Raw genomic sequence first — 24,194 nt, 5'->3', positions numbered from 1 at the left:
CATAATGGATTACATGAAGCAAAAACAGCCTCTCATTAATTCACAGTTTGATCCAATCATTGTCTCATGCATGCTCATGACTGTTTTGAACGAAGTAAATTTGTGCATGTGGGTTCATTTAAAAAGATGAGGCCTTCATCTAAGCTGTTATGAAGACCATGAAAGGTGACAGATGGAGTTACATGACTATAAGTGGGTTGTCAGTAACATCTGTATGTCCCTGACAGCAAACCAGGCTGGAGCAGTGAGGAAGAGCGTAAGGGCCGGGGTTGTATGCTGCAGTTCCAGCATGCTCTGGTCCGAGTCCTCACACACTTTGTAGCAGAGCAGTCAGACCCTCGGGAGCCACAGGCCTTCTTCCTGGGCTCTGATTGGCAGGTGGATGTGACAAGGTTGGTGCGGTACTTCCTGAAGGTGGAGGACACTAATATTGCCCGTCTGCAGGCAGGCAGGATTCTGTCAGGACAAGATGTGGGCACCACCTCTATAAAGGTAAAATTGAATCTGTTGAGTTTGGCTTCCATACGACAAGAGTAATGGACCAGGCCAACATGAATCATTATTGATCTCATGCAGGCCTCAATAACCTGTTGTCTCCCTTTGTGTAGGTCCTGTCCCCACTGTCAGATTCCATCCTGGCAGAGAAGACGGTGAGGGTTGTGGATGATCGAGTGACCATCACTGAACTGGGCCTGCAGTTGGTCAGTGGTCTCACACTCAACCTGCAGCTCAGCACAGGAAGTAACCGAGTCATCAGTGCCACGGCTACCACACAGGAAGTGCTCAGCAATCCTAAACAAGTAATTTAACAATACTTTCTTTAATGCTTAGCTAAATTGAGGCACATATTAATGTCTAAAACACTGATTTGTCTGAGTTTACAACATTCGAACAATAAATATTTAATACATTTAAACTGATAAATTTGTTATAAATATCTATGGTTGTGTTCACACACTGCCAAGACACATTTAATTTCAAACATGTAAAAGTTAATTTTGCATCCAATGACAGTTGGTACTAAATTCTAGTATGATTTATTGGCTCACTCTGTACCAATTTTGGTACCATAGCAAAAAAATTTATAAAAAATAGTGACATTTACAGTGTCCTTGTTACATGTTACACATGTGCAAGACACAATATAGAACATGGCCAAATTAAATTTTATTTTTATTGCAGGAGGCAGTGCTGAGTTTCTGGCTGCAATTTAGTGATGGCTCCCTCACCCCACTGGACATTTATGATCCTACTCACTATCGCCTGGATGTGACATCACTGGATGAGGGTGTAATCTCTGTGCAGGACTTACCTTTGACTATAGTGGCAGAAGGTGAAGGGCAAGGAACACTGGTGAGAGCCGAGATGACCATTTGTGAGGTCTGTCAGAAATCCAAGCGCAAAAGCACTTTAGCTGTAGGCACTGGGAGCTTAACGGTGAAGTTCCATACTAACGGCAAACGTCCTGACAATAGCAGCACCAACAATGACACAGGAAACAGCACAGGACTATTTGCTGGTGTCACTGGGAAAGACAACAGTAGTAAGCGTGTTGATGAAGGAGAGGAGGCAGACTCCGAAAAGAAACTGCAGCAACCAGAACAGGTTTCAAGCAGAAATTCAGAGTCTGAGCGTGAGGAAAGTGCCTTGAAGATCACCACCACAGCCAAGTCGACAGCGCGAGACTCAACAGTTGGCAGCATTGCAAATGATTTGGGAATTGAACGGGCTAATGATGCCTCGGATGGAGTCAGTAAACCTGGAAATATTTTAAATAGTGGAAATTTTTTTAGTACAGGAAAAGCTGGCAACGATGGTCACACAGGAATTTCCTGGAGTAACAGTGAGGTTCCTGAGGATTCAATGCTGAGCACTGGGAAAGCTTCTGGGAACTTAGTGAACTACAATAACTACCCTCCCCAAGTGGAAATCCCCAATCAGGAGCCAAAAAATGACAATGACAATAATGATGATGACATTGAGGGACCACTGTCAAACCGTCCACTTACAGACCTGGAGATCGGGATGTATGCATTACTGGGAGTCTTCTGCTTGGCTATCATAGTATTTATGGTAAATTGTGTATCATACTTGGTTAAATTTAGGCACAAGCAGACGCCTGGTCAAGTTTCTGAACAGACTGGTCATCGGCATGATTGGGTATGGCTGGGAACAGATGCTGAGCTGGTTATGAACGTCACTGGAAGCCCGTTACAGCAGGACGCTCATAATACATCCGTGATCGACATAGGACCCAATACAGAGCCTTGTGGTACTCTCACCCGAAGGACCTCTTGCCAGGTGTCTTCTGTATCAAATGACTCTAATGTTTTGTGTGTAGGATCCCCCACAGTAAAACCAGCACGAAGTGAATCCCTACACTCACCCACTAGTAAGAGGAAAAGGGTCCAGTTCACCACCTTCACATCCTTGGATCGGCAATCTCCTCCCAAAATTTTACCACAGGAGAATGGACATGGTATTAACTGGGTAGGAAAGGAGGACAGTTGTATGACTCCTGAGGTGCCAGCTGCTGAGTCTTTGCAACAGCTTTGATTGTTGGCTCACATGCAGCCTGATTTATGCACCCATCATGTATATCTCTATACCAGGGCTGGGCAACTCTGGTCCACTGGCCTGCAGAGTTTAGCTCCAATCTATGGTCACCTGAATGCCTTCTTTCTTTGGAAAAGTCATACTGTTGGTCTGTGCTACACAGGATTAAGGTTAAGAAGATCAGTACAGTTTCATTGATTTTACAAGGTGTGACAGGTGTGACATTTTCTCTGTGACTAGACTTTGTGGAAGATTGATTCTGTCTTGATTACTAATCATGATAAAAAGGAGAGAACACAATTGTGCTATGTTTGAGGATTATTAAAAGCACCCCCCCCACCACCACCACCAGAAAAAAAAAAAAAAAAAAAAAAAAAAAAACTCATTTTTTTGTCTTTCTTAATGAGTTATTAATTGGGGAATTAAATAATAACAAATTGTCATTCTTTCTCTATAGCCAAACTCTGAGATAATGCTTCATTACACTTCTGTTTGACTGTTAAGATGCAACCTTCCATTTTTTTATACAAAAGTGCATGTGATTATTGTACAGATGAAAGTTCTCTTTTAAGATATTTACCACTCTGCATTTATACGTACATTCAAAAACACGATAAAGCCACATTCAGTGCTTTGTGCTAGGATAAGAAATAAAAACCATTTAATTGTAAATGAATGGTGGTTTTTATCTTTTGTAATCCGTTATCTTTCAATACTCAAATGTAAGTCACTGTTGGCATGTCCCAGGTTTTCATATTGGTAAAAACATTTGTAGTAACTCCAGGTGTGGAGGTAATTGAAAATAATAGTAAAAACATTTTATATTTTCTGAAGAAAATGAGTGGCACTTACCCATACAAAACTCCTCATAACTGAAAAGAAGTTGAAGTTGGCCAATTTTCTCACAACGTAACAATATTCTGGTGCAAACATATGGCTAAGACCGCACACAGGCCAAAAATGTCAAAGAGTTCAGAGCACCATTACTGTATATATTTTACTTTACCTCTATACATGAACTGAAATTCAACAAAAGTTTGTATACAAGTGTTTACAGTATATTTTATTGTGCCATGAAATTAAAAGAAATGTACATACAATCATAGAAATCCAAGGTTTAATATTTGAGACATACAGTCTTAGTTACAAACAGAATAAATATTTGATAATATGTTTAGCAAAACCTCTAAGCACAAACCTTAATCCCGGAACAAAGTAACTTTCATGAATAAATAAAATTTCCTCCGAAGAATAAATGTGTCCTTTAAAAACAATCTTGTGTTTCATTTATTGTACAGAGAACATCATTGTTCTTCATCTGGGCTTAAGAGAAAAACCAGTTTGGCAGCTGAATCAGCTTATGACAAACAGAGAATTGTCTTTTGAGTTTATTAAGCCTGTAGATCTTGGCCTTGACATGGTTTAACATTTTTAAAGCTCTAAATTTGACTACATTAAAAGCAGGGTGTCATTTGTACCAAACAAGTTGGATGTAGCACCTCTGAAACTAGACCTGCCATCTATTTTAGTGGATTTCCCACTTCATACCATACATTTGTTCAGTAAAATCAAGTATACTACATTTTAGGCAATTTTAGTTAATCATATGTTTTGCCTGTCATGTCATATTAAATATGCACATGTGAACACAAGCTGTCTCTTCAGTTCAAGCTGAGATCCTCCTAAGAGTAGGAATATTTCTTGCTATCAAAAAATGTATGTCCCTTTCATACCTGGTGGATAAAAATAATTTAACGTTCTATAAATATATCTTTCCTGTTTATCCCACTCTAGAGACAAATGGCCACCATAATCTAGGCTTGCATATTCAACTGAAATATGCAATGCAGATTCAGAAGCTCCAGAAAGAGCACAACACTCTCACCTTTGAAAAGATTTTAAAGACCTGAGACAAATGTTAATCCCATCATACTATCAGTGAAGAGTCTCCACCAGTTTCTGATAGGCTATTCTCTCCTTCATTGGGTTGTGGCAAGTTGTAATGTAATTCTTTCCATTTCTCACCAGTCTTTCCTGGAGCTCATGGTCATTCAGAAGTTTTCTCGACATGTTTACAAATTCCTGTTGAACAAGAACATTGAGATTCTTGTTAAGGCTTCACATGTCCTTTTTTTTTTTTGTCTGTTATCCATGAAATATCCATACATTTATCAATATTCTAAAGGTTTATTTGATGTTTCTATACAATAACACACAATCTTTTGGGTCAGTAAGATTTCTCCTTAAAAAAAAGAATATTTATTAGTAAGCAAGGATGCATTAAGTATTAAGTAAAAATACAATTTCAAATAAATGCTGTTCTGTTGAGCTTTTTATTTATCAAATAATCCTGGAAAAAAAGTATTTGTTCCCACAAAATAAAAGTAATAATAGGACAATAAAAAGTATTGTTTAGTAAAAATAGCAAAATAAATGTTACTTGAGCACCAAATCATATGAAAATTATTTCTCAAGTCTGATGTGTAATGACTGATGTATTACAGATTTTAATGTATTAGTTTGCTAAAGTCAAAAGGCAGCATTTGTGAGCACAAGGAAGCATTTACTAAAATCTTACCGATCCCAAATATTTGAACAGTAGCATAAAACAATTAAAAATTCATCATTTATTTTTATGGACAAAATTGCTGTCTATCTGAATAATGCAAACATAAATCCTTATATATTGAGGACAGTGAAATTACTCATCATGTCGACTGCTCATGTTGTAGCTTTGTCTTTCAACCGGACTTAAAAAACCTTCAGCTTCCAGTGACCCCCTGCTGTCTACTCTTATCCACGGGTATCATGGGAGACTCACACTGATGTGACAGGCAGAGTATAAACCTCTCTCAGCTCAGCAGGAGAACAGAAGCCATGAGGAAAAGGCAAACTGCTTTTTCTGTCACATGAAAGATGGCCTCTGTCTTTGACACAATACCATGATGAAACCAGAGTGTAAATGAGTGTGTTTGACAGAAATGTGGCCTGCTGGGAAGCACCTGGGCTCTCTTGGGACAAGGTCGGGTCAAGTTATTTGTTTAACAGCCGTTTAATATGCAGGATAATATAGTCAGCAGATCAACGTCAACTTTAGGGTGATACACACTACTGTTCAAAAGTTTGGAGTCAGTAAGATTTTTATTGTTTTTTGTTTAATTGTTTTATTAATTAAATGTTTTCCCATGATGCAAAGCTGAATTTTCAGCATCATTATTCCAGTCATCAGTCACATTTCTTATTATTATCAATGTTCAAGACAGTTACGTTACATTTTTGTGTTGAACTAAAAAAAAAAAACGGAATTATTTGATCAATAGAAAGTTAAACGTTTAAAGTTTACGGTCACTTTTGATCAATTTAATGCATTCAGAGAACTAGACCTGACTTTGTCATGTAGTGAAGCACATAACTAATCATGAGAGATCTTTTAAACTGTCTAAGGCTCTTTGTTCCACAACAGAGTCCAGTCTTAAACCTCATTTAGCTACTTAGAAGGCAGAGGTCAAGGCTTAGCACAGCACACAGATGTGGCTCATGCTGGACACGGTTAAACAAATCTTTGGCACTAAGAAAAATGCGTCCTGTTCTGAAAGATCATCTGACTGATTTTCTTTTCTTAAATATGACTATCAATTTATATGTGGCCAGATCAAATTTGTAATTTGTAATTTTTTGTGCATACTGCAGTTGTTTTTGCTAGTGTGTCCACACTGGTTATCATAATAGCATTGGCTTTAGCATTGATTCACCGTGATGTTTTTCATTTGGACAGTATCCAAATCTGAACAGCATCAGACAGCAAACAGGAAGCTGGCATATGCAATGTTTTAAAGCAGTTTTATTGCTGCAATACCTGACACAACACACAAGCACATGACCAAATAATAATAATAATAATAATACATTTTAGTTTACACTACATATGAAGCCCTGTCAGGCTACAGTCAGATTTAATTGGTTTTTTTCTGTTCAGACAACAACATCTAAATGGAGTAAATGGTTACACAGGCCAAATAAATAAAAAAATCTCACTGACCTCAAACTTTTGAATATGTGTATGTTGACGTTTATTCTACTGTAAATTTGATTTATGTGAAAAATAATCACTGGGTTACGTCACTGTCCCATTTAATGGGACAATATTAAGCTCATTTTACTGCATACTGCATAGCAGGAACTGTAGCACACTGGCCTACAGGTCAAGAGAGGCTCGTACACGCTTTGTCATGGAACAGCTCTTCTCTATAGAGAGCGCATGGTGCATCCAAATGGCCAAAATCACCCCGACTCGCAAACAAACATCAACACTTTCAGATACAATTTTCTGTGCTTCTCTAGAGATGTCGGATTTTCAGATCCGCTATTGCTTTTAATACATTTGAGATAAGCATGATAAATGGATGTTTGGAAATTGCTCAGAGGAGCAGATTGGTTTAGGGATAAAAGATTTGCCCTTTGACCTTTTAAGCTGCCTTGGGCTCCTCTCAGGCATTTAGCATGGTGGTACAATGAATGCTAAGTCTATCTGTTCTTCCTAAAGACCCAAAAATAAGTTAAAGTCAAAGCTTAGTCACCAGCAGGTAGAGATGGTCAAGATTACCTTATACAGCAGCTTTTTAATGCCAAAAAAAGTTTAAAGCATTCATGTTTTGTAAAAGTCTAAATTATATGAGTAAGTAATTTGATTTATCTATTCAAAACATTTACTCGGCCTCTATCATTTCAAACCTGTATGATTTCCTTACTTTAAGTGTTCTGCACTCTTTTGATATATTTTTATGACGGACCGTTTTTTTTCTCTCTCTCTCTTGATCATCTTATTATAAATCAGTTACAGCTGAAACCTCATTCACATTTGTAAATGTAGTGCATGAAAATAACTTCAGGTTTAACATCAATGATGGCAAACATTATAGAGCACAACAGTGGGCTTGCGGAAGTAAAGACATTTTCTCTATATGGAAATAGACTTTTAACTATAACTGATAAACCTTTAAAGGCCGAACAGTTCTGAGGTTGCTTTTGGTTGAATCCATCTGTTTCCATTAATTCAACTAATTTGTATAACAGGATCTGTAGTGAAAAACTACATTACCCATGACGCTGTACATAAAATTCCACCACTCAAGCAAAGAATGCCAAAAGAGATCTTTAGCTCCGCCCACTCCCATAAAGAATGTTGAAACTGATGAGTCGGCCTCCCTACACTCTCAAAATATGTACAGTTAATATCCGTGTACAGTAAATAATATTCTATTCATTCATGAGATTTCAGTTCCTTCCCTCACTAAAGCCATTAAATACTTGCACTTGCGTCCAATTTTTATTTACTTTTATGCTTTCAGAAAAAATCTAATGTTAATTCTCCTGGAAGCTGGTTGACTTAGTTCATGGTTGGTTTACATTTTTAGCAACAATTTTTTTAAATCTCTACATATAAATGGGAAGTGGGTGGGCACCTATGAACTTTCTTGGTTATTGGTTATTGTGTATCTCGTTGTAACCAAACGCAACACAGCACATTTGAAAATGAACATCATAAAATGACACTAATTCGATTTGAGATCTTTAGCAGAGGGAAAGATTTCAATGTGATTCTTCAATGTGTCTCTGGGAGAGTGTGGTGTTGTTGTTTTTTTTTTTTATCCAAGTCTTCAGGAGACCTGGAATGTGTCTTATAGATAGCTTTTATACATTTACATATTATCACAGTTGATTTACATTCTATGAAAAAGAGCAGCGTGAACATTCTGATAAACATCTCCTTTCATAATCTATGGCAGAATGTATCTGTAACAACGAGAGGTTGAGTAGATGGTGTCAGAATGTTCACTGTATCATGAACTATCCCTAAACAGAATCTTTAAATACACCATGCGCTTGTTTAACCACCTTTTTCACATAGAGACTTGTATGATTTCACCGCATTAAAATGAAGCTCTTGCTGATAATCCAAACCTTTGTAAATCTTACCTGAGGGCTTGAGTACAGCAGTCCTGTGACCTCATGCTCGACTATTGCAGCATTACCAGGAACGTCCCTCGCTAAAACAGGCAAACCTAAATCCATCGCCTAAAACACACCAGATTGCAATACATTAACTCTGTTTGGCCTTGTGCACAATGCATTTCTATTTATTCATTTTTCCAGGTGCTTTTATCTGAAACAACTTAAGGGGCATTCAAGGTATTTATCAGTATATGTGTTTCCTGAGATTGAACCCATAACTGTGACATTGTGCATGCTATTTTAGCAACAAAAATGTTCAAGCATTATGGGATAGCTGATTGCACTTAGAAAGCTTTTCCTTTTCAGTTTTAAATTCTTTTAAAATCACAACAACCTTTTTAACATCTGTCAGATTGGCCATTTCGATCTAGGCTTGTTCATATATGCAGGATCATGAAAAGCTGTGGAACTCTTGGGGAAAATATGATAACAGCCACTTAGCATATTAATGCCACTATGTCTTAAACTAATCTGGCCAGTGTGAACACAGATTAACTAGATCCCCTCGATGATATTGTGGTCATAATATCCAATCTAATAACAGGCAAAACAAACACAGATTTAAAGCTCATTAAAGCGATTTCTGAACTACTGGGAAGAAGAAATTAAATTCCAAAAAATGACTGATTCTGACAGGTTTCTCTTGGACAAACCAAATTCTAAGACATTATTAACATTACATTATTAATTTATTTCACTCGAATTGTTATAAATTGTCTCATAAAACTAATTGTATTAAATTATTGCTCTCTTAACAAACCTCTAAGATGGCAGCAGACATTCCCTCTGAGAGAGACGAGTTGACCAGGGCAAATGATTTCTGCATGGCAGCATGCAGCTCCTCCTGACTCAAATCAGCCGCTAGATAGACTCCAACAGACCTACACACACACACACACACAACCTCATACATAAATTAGAATATATCCAGGAACAGTTTAGAATGAGGGGAATTTTAAAAATACTGCAAAGATTACTGACATAAATATTTTAAACAGCACATGAATGTTCCTGCACATATGTGTGGGTCTTAAGTGGCAGTAATAAGGAACTGAGACTTTGAAGATCAAGTACCAGAGACTGAAGAAGGGTGATGAAAGTAAAGCAGAGCAGATCAAGGAAGGAAGATGGAGATGTCAGATGATATTTACCTCTTGACACTCTCCTCAACCTCCGTGGTAAACACTGGATCTATCTAAAATGAGACATGAGATTTTTAATGAAAAACATGATTTGCCTTTAAGACCCCAAATGCAAGACTCCTTTATTTGGCAAGTTACAGAAATCCAAACATTTTTTTTTAAAATTCAGCTTTAAATAAAAGAACAACAAAACACAAATCAAAAAGGCCGCCAAGCAATATTAAATGTTTATGCTTCAGAAATATTTTTGAGTAGAAATAGACAATCCAACATTTTTTTATGCATTATTATTATTGCTAATAATAATAATGTCTTATTATTACCATTCATAGTATGTGTTTAAAATCAGGAGTCATACGGACAAACAAATGTCTGTCTATAATTTTGAACACCTTGTAAATTTTTGTTCATTTATCAAAATACTAAATGCATTAAGTAACAACAGACACACAGTCCAAAACTGCAACGCTGCAAATAAATATAAATTCACATTTTAATACACAAGACTCACGGGCCATGTGCTGTAAAAGAGACATGAAAAGTATCTTGAGGTCAGGTTGTGATGAGAAATTAGATGAATATACTTTCGGTATTACGCAGAAGTTCCTATGGCTTATCTTTGCTCATAAGCAATAAAGAGCACAAATCCCATGTTGCTGTTTTTTTTCTTCTCCCTTTTGCTCTTTTTCCCCTGCCTGTAAAATACTGTCAATAATACCAAATCATGGCCTGTGGACAAGACAACATTTCATACTGATCATAATTTCCTACATGGCCAGTTGTCCTGAGGGAAAAACGCATTTGAAAATCCCATAGATTTCCAGAGATTAGGGTCAGGGTAGGGTTGTTGCTCAGTCTGATTCATTACGATGAGGGCTTTGCGTGTATTAGCTGGCCGGGGCGGCTGCAGCATCCACAGCACATGCAATCTGGGTCAAAGATGATATGAATGTGTGAGCATAGCACAGCCTTTCTACAAATCCTGTTTGTTTTGATTCCACTATCTGCCTATTCTTTTTTTTCTCTCTCTTTCTCTAAGTGAAATGTGATATTTGATGCACATTTGAATCTAATAGTGATAGTAAAATGTAAGAGTACTGCTTAAATTAAAGCTGCTGGCTAAGAACATATCGTGTGATCGGTCCATCCCACAGGACAAGCTGTTCAATCGCAACCCAAAAGATTCGGCAAACCTTTGTCCTATAATCAATTTGAACAAAATACAAATATAAAAGAGAGGAAACTCAAAAATAGCATTCAAATGAATATTGCTTGGAAATTACCAATTAAAAATGCCAGGAATGGTTCAAATGCATAAAGGATTGAAGGAGGGAAGCTGGTTCATGTTTTGGCGCTCCTATTGCACAAAAGTTTGGGCTGTTTGGAGAATTTCAGAAAATAATTATGTGTGTTGTGTTTCCACTCAGTGGACGGAGGGAAAAACTGATGAAAAGAAAAAGTGGCAGTATGAGACATGATGTCATTGGAGACAAAAACAAATACTAACGACTGACTAATAGCTTTTATAGATATGCATACAGTACCTTTTAAATGGTAATAATAATACATAATAATCGTAATGCATATTATGTTTTCATTGTTCTTGTATAAAAATACAAAAGTGATGAATTAGAAGTTAAAAGTGCTGTTAATATTGGTTATCAAACACTCAAATATGAAAATAACAAGTATTGGCAGTTTGTTGTATTAAAAAGTTAGCATGTGTCCTTTAATCAACATTAACAAGAAGTTAACATCTTGAACTCTCACACATGAGAATCACAATGAGAAGTTTGATCACCAAAATAAACCCACTAAAAGTATTAGTTGTCATTAATCAGAAGCACCTATAAACATAATTAAAGGGGCATGTTTCAACGTATTTTGGGAATGCAGCTTTAAATATTATTTTCAAATCAAACCAAAAGGAGGCAGAAAAGAAACACAAGGCTTCTGGGATTCATTTGATGTCATCAAGATGAGCCCGCCCCTCCCCAAAGAAACAATGAGTCTTACCACTCTCCAGATATTCTTATCAAACGAAAACACACCACAGCTTACAAGAACATGTAAGCAACTGCCAGTGTCATCGGTTTGCCTGGAGCCAACCACACTCAAACAAGAAAGCCTTTGAACATCACTGGAGACGCAACCAGACAAGAAAAAGGAAAATGTGTCTCCACCTGATGTGTGAATCTCAAAGAAACATCACAGAACAAAAGTCAGTTTGTGGCAGAAGGAAGCATCGTGTCAGTGTGGTGAAATCGCTGGGGCTTGAGGAGAGGTGGCTGTGGAAATGGGACACATTGAAAAACTCAAGGTACCAAAGTTCAGGAGGAAAGGAAGGAACAGTGAAGCCACCGAGTTAGTCGACAGGATCTGTTGTCAGGTGCTGGGTCAGACTGGGTGGGAAATGCATAAAGAAGGATGAAAGCTAATGGTGTGGGGAATTGGTTTATATTTTGGTGCTCATATATTAAAAAAAAAAAAAAAAGTGGCTGTTTGGAGATTTTCAGACAATAATTTGACATGTTGTATATTTCCACTGAGTGGAAAAGGGTAATATTTTGAGGAAATGGAATGGAAGAAAAAGTTTCTTTAAAACAAACTTGGGTATTTTTTTTATAGAGAAATAGCAGAGACTTATATATAAATAATAACTACCACTTTAATAACTAAAAAAAAAACACTTCAGAAAGTTTACATCTAAAACTTTAAGAGGTGCATTTAAAATCACATACTGTCTGAGGAGGAAGAAACTTTGCAACCATTAAAAAGTACATTCTAATATGACTGTTTGTCATATAAATGTCAGTGATTTCTACTTGGTTTATTTTCCAAGAAATTTCCAAGATTTAGCCTTGTTTCCTGTTTGCCATTAGCGCCATCATCTTTCCTGCATGGTTACTTCCCAAAATTAATTTGCTAACTTTGCTTTGTCTGACAATCGTCTAGACCCAACTATAAAAACTAGACAAAATCAGTGAAAAAATATGTGTGTTGAAATCAAAGTTGGTAACAAATCCGGTAGGCAGAGATTCAGAAATTAAAAACTTTACTGAACTTTGCATGAGACAAGATGTCAGAGAAAAAACATACAAACAACACCCTGTACAAACAACACTGTATCTAGACCAAAGAACTTAAAAATAAACAGTTCTGCAATTTGAGCAGTTTGTGGTGCTACAATTTGATTGACAGGTGAGTCACAGGACTACCTAAGGTCAGATAAATTGTATTTAAGAGTTGAATGCACACAAAAGCCATGAATGCAAAAGCAATGAATGCAGTGTCTGTTTTGAGAGTAAGTTTGTTTAAATTAATTATATTTTCTTTTATTTATAATAAAATTATAGCTAGACTGAATGAACAAAATATGATATTATTTTACAATTATGAGAGAACCACAAAATAATTCAGTTTAAAACACCTTCATGAATTGAATAAAAGCAAGCTGAAACACACCTGATGCACATATTTCATCATAACGTAGAAATCCAAAAAGTTTGGCATGAAACTCTAGATGATGCAGTCCAATTGGTCAAACTCAATCTGACAAAATGACATCATCACATGGTGCAGCTCACTGGTTCCTTTTGTATCAGCAGCCAACAAGCACACTGATCAACATTCAGAAAACTGGCTTGTGCTTGCTGTAGCAGCTGCAGTGTCTTCAGAACCCTCTACCTTCCCCAGCTCCACCTGTACAGATCTGCTATGGGGTGATTTTATGTATGCTATATGGGGGTTAATTCATGTTATATGTGCACCAGCCATATTTCTTACATGCTCACAGCAGCATTTTGTGGTTGTATTGGCAGTAGCAAGTCTCTGTACTTGCTCCGTTGCAGCAGCAGAGTAGCAGATCTATTCCGCAAAGACCAAATACATTAACAGCGTCATGAACATTACCATGCCCTTCCATCCCAGAGTTGTCATGACAGAAGTAGAGAGCATGTCCCAATGAACCAGGAAGCAGCAACAGATCTTCTCTTTGTAATGTGAAGTACACCCGAGTGAAACATCTCATATGGCAGAGACTTATCCATTCATTGTTGTTTAGTTTTTTAGTTTAAAAACAAATGTGAACTTTCAATCAAATTTAAAATAGGGGTGGGGTTTAAGTGGCTAAAATGAATGGAAAAGTCCAGCATAAGTCAGAGAGAAGTGTGAAAGAATTCAGTCTTCACCAGAAAGTCCAGGCATGGCGTCCAGTTAAAGGTGTCATCGGAAGCTAAATTCACTTTTACATTTCTGAACTTAAATGTATCTTGGCAGTGTGTGTACACAACCACCCTTAAATGATAACAGTCCAACAGTTTTTTTATCCCCATAAATCATAACCCCTTTCTCAAATCAAGCTGTTTCACAGATTCTCTGCAGAGAGATGTCACACTGACCCAAAACCCTCCCACAAAACCCCCTAGACCTCAGAGGGTTAAGACCATAAAGAATCATATCAACTTGTGAAAATTGGGCATTTGATGACCCCTTTTAAAAAAGAAAGAAACATATGCACATATGAATAGTTCACAACAAAATGTGAAAACATGAAAACTGCGAATTTTTATGTCATGCCAACTTTGCCAATATTGCCATCTTGCTTTGACAAAGTGATTTGAACCCACCTGACCCATCATAATTACGACTTCCTAACTTTTCAATACAAACTTCCTAGGAGAACTTAGACCCAGATTAATCAGTGTGCCAAATTCCACAACTTTTTACCATATGGTTTCCATGGGCTGCAATTGACACCCACCCAGAAAAGAATAGTAAAAAAACAAACAAAAAAATTATGGAAAGAAAACACCACTGGCGCTTGATCCCAAATGAAGCAGAACATATGTAGTCAAACTTTAAAAGTAAAAATTTCATTGTTGAAATAGGAAGCAATATGAGCTTGAGGTCTTGTGTTGACTCGGTCAGTTCCTGATTCTCTTCTAACCTTTTCCCCAGACACACTTAGGGACAGAAACTTTTTTTTATTTTTTTGCCTTGGGGTTGTTTGTTTCCTCCTCACTTTGTCAATCTTTTAAATCTCTTTATTTCTAAAAATATTTGCCCATGTTTGTGACTAGATTCTGCCCAGAGGGGGAGGGTGACCTCTCTATCGGGTTGGCAGAATGGCAGCACCTAGGCTTGGCACATAATCTGGAGTGGCAGATGGCCTGCCACAGGCTAGCCATTAGCACATAGCAGCTAACAAGCCTCCCCTAGCATCACACAGCACTGCAGGTCTATGAACAGCTCGCAGCTTATGCTAGTCCCCTGCAGCCCCAATCCTTTGCATGATTCCACTGCTCTAGCTTGAGTGAGCCTCTAAATGCCTCTGATAAGTCCAGTTTAATGCATGCTAATGTTATTATCTTTGCTACATCCAATTAGCGCTACTTTGGAATCCACAGAAACATGCTGCCCACATGCGCCAATACTGACAGTAAAGGATGTTAGGATGTGTTATGGGCTTTTAGAGAGGTTAACTAGACATGAGAGGATATACAACACATGTAGAACAGTCTCATGGCTTTACTTGTGGTGACGGCAACAGGAATGGGTGTTAAATTGAATAATTAGACTAGGGCTTGTCAACTACTTTCTTTCGAGGAATAGATTATCTAGGGAATTTCCTACATTGTACACGTTTCAGCGGGACACAAAACTAAAAAATAATTATATTTATTATGTGTTTAGACACTATTGTAAGAGAACTGTCCTAAGCTGCATGATGACATCATTTAATTAATTATGAACTGAACATTTTTACTAAAAAAAATAAATAAATAAACTGTTTGCAATACCGACACAATATTTACCCGTTTAACGCTTTAAAGCTGCTTTAAAACAATCTGTATTGTATTGTACACAGTGGTATAAATATAAAGTTGACTTGACTATTTACGTAATAACGTGTTTAAAGCAGAGTAGCTTTACACATAACTGAACATCGCAAATATGAAAAATAAGAAAACTTTTTTACTTCATAATAAATACATTTTTAAACAACTTTTAGACTCTATAACCTATTATAGTTATCATTCATAAAGAAAATAGAAAAGAAATAGATAAAAACATCAATAAAATGGTAGTAAACACTGTAACCAACAATGCATGCAATAAGCTGGCAAGTCTGAAATCATATTTTATAAAAAACTAGGACTAGGTAATAATAGAAATAAATAAATAAAGAAAGACAGACAGACAGACCTTGGGACCAATGATGATGAGGGTCACTAGGGGGTTCTGACTGTGCCATTCTGTAAGAAACAAACAAAAAAATTCATTTAACACACATAATTATGCTAATTATGTTTTCATAATTAGGTTAACATTTAAAGACTGTCACAGCTTATAGTTGCACAATGACTGAGGATGAACGGTGATCTTATCGAACAGTAATACCTGCAAAAGCGTCTAGAAGATACAGAGGATCCTTAACTCGTCTGAGTCCACATACCAGCAAAAACACACGTACATTTTCCTCTTGTTTGGCACGCACACCTAAGACACAAGACAAAAGTTTCACATTGACAGCCTTGGAATCTTTGAAGACTTTTTGCCACATTTCAAATGCACAGATCTTACAGTTTTAAAGAGTGAAATAACAAAGAAGATTTAAGGTTTGTATTTAAGATACATGAAATGACAGCTATGACATTAGCCTTCGCTGGACACAGGAGTCCATCAAATTATCCCAAAACTGTATAAATGTCATTTCCACCACTGAATGCTTGTCAACAGTGTCAAAACTGCCAATAGTTGAAGAAACACCAAATTACAGGGAGAAACTGCTTATCCTGAATCAGATGTTTAAGCATTTCGGAGCAATAAAATGTAATGTGACATAAATCAATGCATACATGCTGTACCCCACATCCAATGAGGCTAATCCATCAAACAAGGTCATAAAGATGCAATGAATGCAAAACTGATTGCTGGCTCAAAGTAGCATGCGTGACATGTACTTTACCAATATGGCATATAAAAAAGTAAGTATTTCATAGCATGCACTGTATATACGTTATTACCAACAGTATACACAAGTAACAACCACTTTTATAAATCACCATGGATATTCTGTGGTTTAATGCAAAACATCTGGATTACAGAATGACCATCTGAGACAGAAATCACTGAGGATAATAAGGAAAAATAATACTGTACATTTAGCATATTAACTTATAGAAAAATAAGATTTTTCTACCATTGGACATGACAATACTATCCCAAGTACAACTCACAAGAATCATTCATGAATTCACGAGGCCTATAGATTAAGTTCAAAAGTATGATTTGATTAATTAGTCAATTAATGTTTCATGCAATATTTACTATTTTTAAACAGCCCTGAAATAACCCACAGGCACAAAGATGTTCATGATGATGTCACCAAGTCCATGTGACACAGTCCTCTCTCTTTAGTCAGTAGCCGGTATCCGTGGGACTGTTCAGTCCAAATCTGTACTTTACCCCAGATCATCCCTCGTTTAAATCCCACCTATTCCAGATTATCCACAAAATATAAGTGCTAGTGTATGCACGCTTACACATGCATGTCAACTGCGTGTCAAATGTGAGTCAGTGCAGGCTTAAACAGAGTTGACCAAAATATGATTAAATCTTACCATGAACCGTCTACCTCACTGGACACTAACAATGCAAAAATATTTCAACTGGCAAAACCAAATAGTAATTTTGCACCACTTGTGTCACAAAATGAAAATTCAATAATAATGACAAATTTCACTCATGTCAGACACTGTCAATTCACTGAAGTTAGAGTTAAAAGGTCACTGGTGGAGTTTTCAAACATATATCTTTTAAAATAGAGTTTATAATCTATAAAATTTTCTTTTCTTTTTTTGTATATAGAGTCCTGGCTTATTTCTAATCTCTTAGGGTGCTTTCACACTTGGTTCGGATGACCCCCCCCCGTCTGGATTGTGTTCATATTATAACATTTGAGTCTGAACCGCGGTTCGCTTGCGTCATCAAGCCAGCAGCTGTTTACCCCCGTTGCTTGTTAACGACAGCGCAGGAGAAGGTGGCAAATGCATAACATTACTCTGTGCACTTTTGTGTATTACATTTTTAAACGGTTAGTTTTATTGATAAATAGGGCCGGGATTAATTAATTAAGATTAATTAATTACAGAAAAAAAATTCCCGCATTTTTAATAACTTATTTTTGCACCGCGGAACGTTTCTCACTGGATGAGTTTCGGCAGACTATACTGGAGCACCAACTAGCGTTCGCCTATCACCGCAGCACATTGAACCTCAAGTATCACCTTAACGCAAAACATATAGCAGCTAGCGTGGACTTTACACTTTATGTTGAACTATGTATTATTTTGTTGGTGCAACAGTTTATGTTGAACTCTTTATTGTTTTGGCCAAGGTTATTGAGAGTTGGACTAAGTATGTTATGGCATCTGAAGCAACAGAGAGATGTTTTCTAATAGTCAGGGTTTCCAATGTTCTGAATGTACTTGACAGTATTGTGTTTTACTTAAAAAACTGTTTACAGAAGGTTCCAGCACCTATAAGCTTCCTGAATTTCTGAAATATACTATTTCTAAATTGTTTCTAAATATGCTATTGCTACACTTAATGGCAAAAATTGCACTGGTCTGCTAGACTTGGTTGAACAAAAATAAACAATATTTTGTTGCTTAAGCTTATGTATTCAGTCATTATTCAATGGTATTATAATAATAATAATAATAATAATAATAATTTCTTACATTTATATAGCGCTTTTCTAGACACTCAAAACGCTTACATAGTCAGGGGGTATCTCCTCATCCACCACCAGTGTGCAGCATCCACCTGGATGATGCGACGGCAGCTATAGTGCGCAAGAACGCCCACCACACACCACACATCAGCTTACTGGTGGAGAGGAGACAGAGTGATGAAGCCAATCAGCAGATATGGGGATTGTTAGGAGGCCATGATGGTCGGAGGCCAATGGGCGAATTGAGCCAGGATGCAGAGGTCACACCTCTACACTTTTCGAAAGACATCCTGGGATTTTTAATGACCACAGAGAGTCAGGACCTCGGTTTAACGTCTCATCCGAAGGACGGATATTATACTATAAATCCATGTGAAAAAAATAAATAAAATACTTCTCACTGTTCTCAGGTCAAATATTTATATGCGATTAAAATGCGATTAATTTCGATTAATTAATTACAAAGCCTCTAATTAATTAGATTAATTTTTTTAATCGAGTCCCGGACCTATTGATAAAGCTTCAGTACATAACCGCACTTGCGTCTGTCTTACGAATTTACTGAAAATGCTCTAAAGAACATTGAAGGCGAACATAAATGAGATGTACAGCTCTCTGCTTGCAGCGGGTCAGTCACACTCATCAGGAAAGTGAGTGAAAAAACACACACAAATACACAATTTCATCAAATAATTTGTCATTAAAAGCGGTTCACTTCCGTGATTTGGTATGATTGCATTCACATGAGCAGCGAACTGTACCAGAGTCCCTATGAAGTGTACCCCAGACCACCGTTTTTAAGCGGACTCGGGTACGGTTCCCAGGTGCGCATCCGAATACGGAAGATAGCGTTCACATCATCCAAACGAACCGAATTCTGACGTCAATCGACCCCGGTTGCGCACCAAAAGTGCTAGTGTGAAAGCACCCTTATTCATCACCATTCTTCACTTTTATTTTATTCACTTGTGGTTTGGCTTTATCTTCCATAATACTCTGTTTGACTGATAAATAAGTGTATTATAAAAAAATGATAAATCATATTTAAATTTAACTGAAGTTATTTCTGAAAATATTTATTATATAATCCAATACTTGGTAGAAATGGATATGTTGTTAATATAAATATATTCCAGTTAATATTTAATATGTTTTGGTTTTAGTACAGTGACAATGTAAATGCCATTTTAAAAATCTGTTGTTATAAGATCAGTTTTTTTTCATACACGATATTAATGTGGTTTGTCTACATGAAATACATATATTAAGTATAGCTGTTTTTATGCATTATCTCCTGGCATTAAACTGTTTGATAACCCCTGGTTTATAGTATTACCTATCTTTTGGAAACTGTATCTTTATAGTGTTCCTGTGTCTCAGTGGTGTGGGTTATTTTCCCAGGGAACACACATACTGGTAAAAAAAATAAAATAACTTATAGCTTGAATAAACTGTAAGTTGCTTTGGATAAAAGTGTCTGCTTAATGTAAATGTTATAGTCACAGTGCTTTATTTTGTGCGTTTTAGCAGGTAAAACCAGAGATCAGTGCTATACGCCTGAGGACAAGAGTGATAAACGAAATGATCTGTGAACTCTGCTCATAAGAACTACTTGTTTGGCTACAACCCATCCACCAACAAGCTGCTTAAAGTTGAGCATTGTTGCTTTTATCAGAAACTGCCCCCTGATCTGGAATCGGTTTTGCTTTTGGTTTCATCAATGATGTTAAGATTCAGAAAGGCTAAGGCTGGTCATAAGTCAGTATGAGGACAGCTTTAACTCTGAGAGGGAAGGACACAGAGGTATGTGACGTGAGGTAAAGCTCCAGGATTAGACGACTGATTTAGGGGTACTTGCTTACAATGGTTTAACTCTCAGACAAGGGCTTTGAGTGAATTTTCATTTGGAAAGTGAAAGTCAGGGATGGTTTCACCTCATCTACCCCACAGATGGATAAGCCAAGAGTCTCACAATAGCCATACTGTATATAAAGTTATCTTTAAAAAAAGGGTAATCAAAATTCACATCCATAGCTTCTCTTATTTATTTTTTTATTTGAAAAGTTAACATATTATATAATTCACCTTTTCCTTGTTCCTTGTTACATATCAGTGAACATGCTTTTTGCTATAATACTTTTTGGGCAAGCACCAAAAAATAATAATAATAATAAAAAAGTGTAAATATTTCATTATTTGTTTTTCATATTGATTTAAATATATGATATGACCTCGTATCACATTGACAAAAAATGCTAGAGCCGACTGATATATAGTTTTGGTTAATATCGGTATGATATATCGGTATCGGTGAATATGGCGCTGATATGCTGCCGATATGATTTTTTATTTTTTTAGAACATATAATGCAAATAAAATACTTGAAATGGTGTCATTTGTACAGCAGTGCGCGCTCCATTGTTTGCTACTGGCGATCTGGTTGAAATGCTAAAGCTTAATTCTAAGGAAAACCACTGAAACTTTGAATGGTCATATCTCTGTAATGGCGCGGCAAAACTGCACCAAATTCGGGGGATCCCTTCAGCTCGAGGAATCCACACGAACACATATCAAGTGTACATATAGAGGCCCTCTTTCGAATTAGACCACCCCGACATCAGTAGCCCCTGGGATTCAGGAGTTATAGGTGGTTACATTTGCGGATCGGTGCTGAATGATATAGAAATCCGAGGGGCTATCAACTCGCAGAGGGTGGCATTTCAGAGGGCTCCTCGAGCTGAAGGGATCCCCCGAATTTGGTGGAGATCCACAGGTGCGTTCATGAGATAGTGATACCAGTCAACACTTTCATTTCAGTAAGGGGGTCTCTTGTTCAGGCAGCAGCATTCAAGCATTGTCTGCAAGTGCTCTGCAAAGTGGACTCGACATGAAATTCCGCCATGATTCTAGTTCCAAGGGAATGTGGGCATTACATTCGAATGGAATTAAAGTGCAAGAGATGAGAATTTATAATGTATTTATTTACAGTGGTAGGGGAGAGCTGGGCACAAAGTAACAAAAGTTGGTACATGACTTTCATTTTAGATAGGATGCAATTATCTTATTTAAAACAGACATCCATTTTTGGAGAGCTGTTGTCTGCAATGCAGCACTATATACCACTATAGAACGGTTTCATTACACATATTTTATTCATAATGACCTGGAAAAGGAGATGGTGAGAAAAAAACCTCACAATGTCGGAATATGTTTTAGCTCATAGCTTTGGGTTTAATCTCACTCTATGAGGAGTTCCTTAAGACAAAAAACAGACAAAGTAGTTTCCACATAGTGCTGGTGGGTATATCTTGACCAGCGGACCTCTACTAAAGATTAGGGTCAGTTAATATGCATCACGGGCAAAGCATTTTCAAACATCCAAATCCAAAACTAAATGGATCAAAAGGTCATCAAAACAAATGAAAAAGGATACACAAACAAGCCAAAATAACTACAGGAGAATTTTGCAACATCATAAATGAAGTTTATCTGAAGTCAATCCATTGTTATTCTCAGGTTAGTTGATTACATACTATAATCTCATGTTATCTGAGAGTTCAGATGTATGTACTGTAAGTAACTGCTGAGTGCATGACACAACTCACTACTACTGTATTTCAGATCAGATATATGAGGGGCAGATGAGTGAGAAGGGAAAACTGGAAACCTTTTTTGTTTTCTGCTTTGAAGTATATTCATTTATCTGCAAGAGGCACCATCATGTTTTATTATGGATCAGAAAGAGCATGCATGTCAGCCTGAACCAGAGCACTGTCACCGCACCAGTATTTGAATGGGAACAGATGATCAAACAGATACAGCTCAAGATAAAGTGTGACGTCTGATTTCAAAGGCTCTGCACCACTGGGGTGCAGTCTAAATGTTTACCTAAAGAAAGAAACGGCATGACTAATAATCACGCTAAAAGTAGTTCAGCCTTCACTGCCAGAGTCTGCAAATACTGCACTCCACCATGTGGCTGAGGGAAATAAGGCTTTAGCCTACTATATCCTAGAAACTCTGAACACGCAGGAAAATTAAATATTTATGGGGGATTACATTTGTATGGAAGTCGTTTTAACTTGTAATCAGACACTGAAAAAAAAAAAAAAAAAAAGGCTTACTATTCCTTACAGACTTACTTATAAAATGTATACATTAAGGTAGCATTTATGTCCATGGATCTTTAATTCTACTACTTTTAATACAACAATAGATGTTCACATTTCAAGGTTTTAAATCTTTTTGCGTTCACTAATTCATTTTAAATAGCCTTATGTTTTCATAGATTTTTTTTAAGATATGTAATTTGTCCATTAATTAATATTTGGTGGTAGAAAGGGCATTTAAGCGAAATTATAAAAAAAAAAAAAAAAAAAAATATATATATATATACACACACACACACTAGATGGATGGATTGATGGATAGGGATATTCAGCTAAATCATGTATATGGATAGCAAAATGCTGCTTTCAATAGTTGCAGTTTACAATGTCCAAAGTGCTCATCTACAATTTCTAACACAACATGGGATAACTTTAATTTGATTATATCGGTCCAATTTATTCACTATTCACACGATTTGTATCGTTGAAACAGGTCCGCTTTCTAAAACATTTGCAGGCTCCTTGCATGCTGTGAATTTGCTAACTCTTTCCCACAGTAACTTTAACTTTGAAGTAAGTCCACGGATGCCTTTGGTCGTGTGCTCTAATCTGGTGTTAGAGGATTTGTGCACGAGAGTGGTTTACGGCGGATTACAGCCATCTTCAAACAAGACGGCAGGGGGAATATGTTCTCCACTTCCCTGTAAACAGCCGCCATCCACATCACTCCTGTCCGATGTTTTTAGACTCGTGATGGATAGACGGACTGATATATGAAAGCTCTCTTATCTATTCTTTTATCATACTTCTGACAATTTTCTGTATTCTCTCTGTAGGATCAGTTAAGAATGCCTTGACTATTACTCTGATGCACCTGAGAAGGAAATATAATTACTGCAGGATGAATTACACCTCAAAGGTTGAAAAAAATAAAGACAATCTAGTGGGTTTGCCCATATGTGTGAGTGCAGTGGAAGACAAGCGTCTTTTCTAACATTTTAGATCTAAGCGTTCACATGAAAGAAAAAGAGGAGGATATAAACAAACAGGCCCGTCACTGAAGGTGGGGGAAAAACTGAGGCAAATCAAGGCAAGAGCAGTATGTCTCTCCAGCGGGAGGAGAAGATTCATCTTCACGTGCCACAGAAACTGATATGGACAAACTGTAAGCTGTGCGCACAATGTTTTCCCTATTACCTGTCTTCCTCATCCCCTTACCTTGGTTTACGTAGTTTCTTTCTTAAGCCTGCCTTTGATCATAAAGAGCAACTTTAACATGATTGTGGTTGTCAATGTTTTAATGGGTGACTTCCTGTAAAAATAAGAGCCATAGTTAAAAACTGACTTTTAATTAAGTTGTAAAATACATTTTAAACCTCATATTAAAAATTATTTTAAAATGGGTCCACACCACAGTAAGAAACTGTTTTTTTTTTATTTATTTAAAATGTTACATTTTATAGCGTTTTACATTTTTAATTGTTTATATTCTGTTCATCAGTGCATTGGTGAACCCTGTCTAACAGTCTAGTTGCGAAGCTATACTTTTTTCTTTTTTTGTAAATACATAAACATTTCACCACTTTTTCCTCTGACATGAAGACAACACAGACTGTAAACAAGCTTCAGAAAATT

General features: G+C 36.8%; 2 protein-coding genes across 4 annotated transcripts in view; one reads left to right on the top strand and one right to left on the bottom strand.

The window, feature by feature from the left end:
- Window positions 1-3,830, top strand: part of LOC127963716 (transmembrane protein 132C) — a 36,939-nt gene extending 33,109 nt beyond the window's left edge. Inside the window, exons 7-9 of the mRNA XM_052563764.1 lie at window positions 228-492; window positions 609-800; window positions 1,183-3,830. Coding sequence (XP_052419724.1) covers window positions 228-492; window positions 609-800; window positions 1,183-2,556 — 1,831 coding nt within the window. The 3' untranslated portion in view covers window positions 2,557-3,830. The remainder of the gene's footprint in view (window positions 1-227; window positions 493-608; window positions 801-1,182) is intronic.
- glt1d1 (glycosyltransferase 1 domain containing 1) overlaps window positions 3,593-24,194 on the bottom strand; it is a 38,094-nt gene continuing 17,492 nt past the window's right edge. For all 3 annotated transcript variants that reach the window (XM_052563766.1, XM_052563765.1, XM_052563767.1), the window contains exons 7-12: window positions 16,113-16,211; window positions 15,918-15,967; window positions 9,720-9,763; window positions 9,329-9,449; window positions 8,533-8,631; window positions 3,593-4,638 (exon numbers count right to left, since the gene is read on the bottom strand). In XM_052563766.1, the coding sequence (XP_052419726.1) occupies window positions 4,492-4,638; window positions 8,533-8,631; window positions 9,329-9,449; window positions 9,720-9,763; window positions 15,918-15,967; window positions 16,113-16,211 (560 nt within the window). In that variant the 3' untranslated portion in view covers window positions 3,593-4,491. The remainder of the gene's footprint in view (window positions 4,639-8,532; window positions 8,632-9,328; window positions 9,450-9,719; window positions 9,764-15,917; window positions 15,968-16,112; window positions 16,212-24,194) is intronic.

This window comes from Carassius gibelio, chromosome B8 (genome assembly GCF_023724105.1).
Source record: "Carassius gibelio isolate Cgi1373 ecotype wild population from Czech Republic chromosome B8, carGib1.2-hapl.c, whole genome shotgun sequence".
NCBI classification, from domain to species: Eukaryota; Metazoa; Chordata; class Actinopteri; order Cypriniformes; family Cyprinidae; genus Carassius; species Carassius gibelio.
Note: the sequence above shows the minus strand (reverse complement) of the source record. Positions and strands in the feature narration are given on the sequence as shown.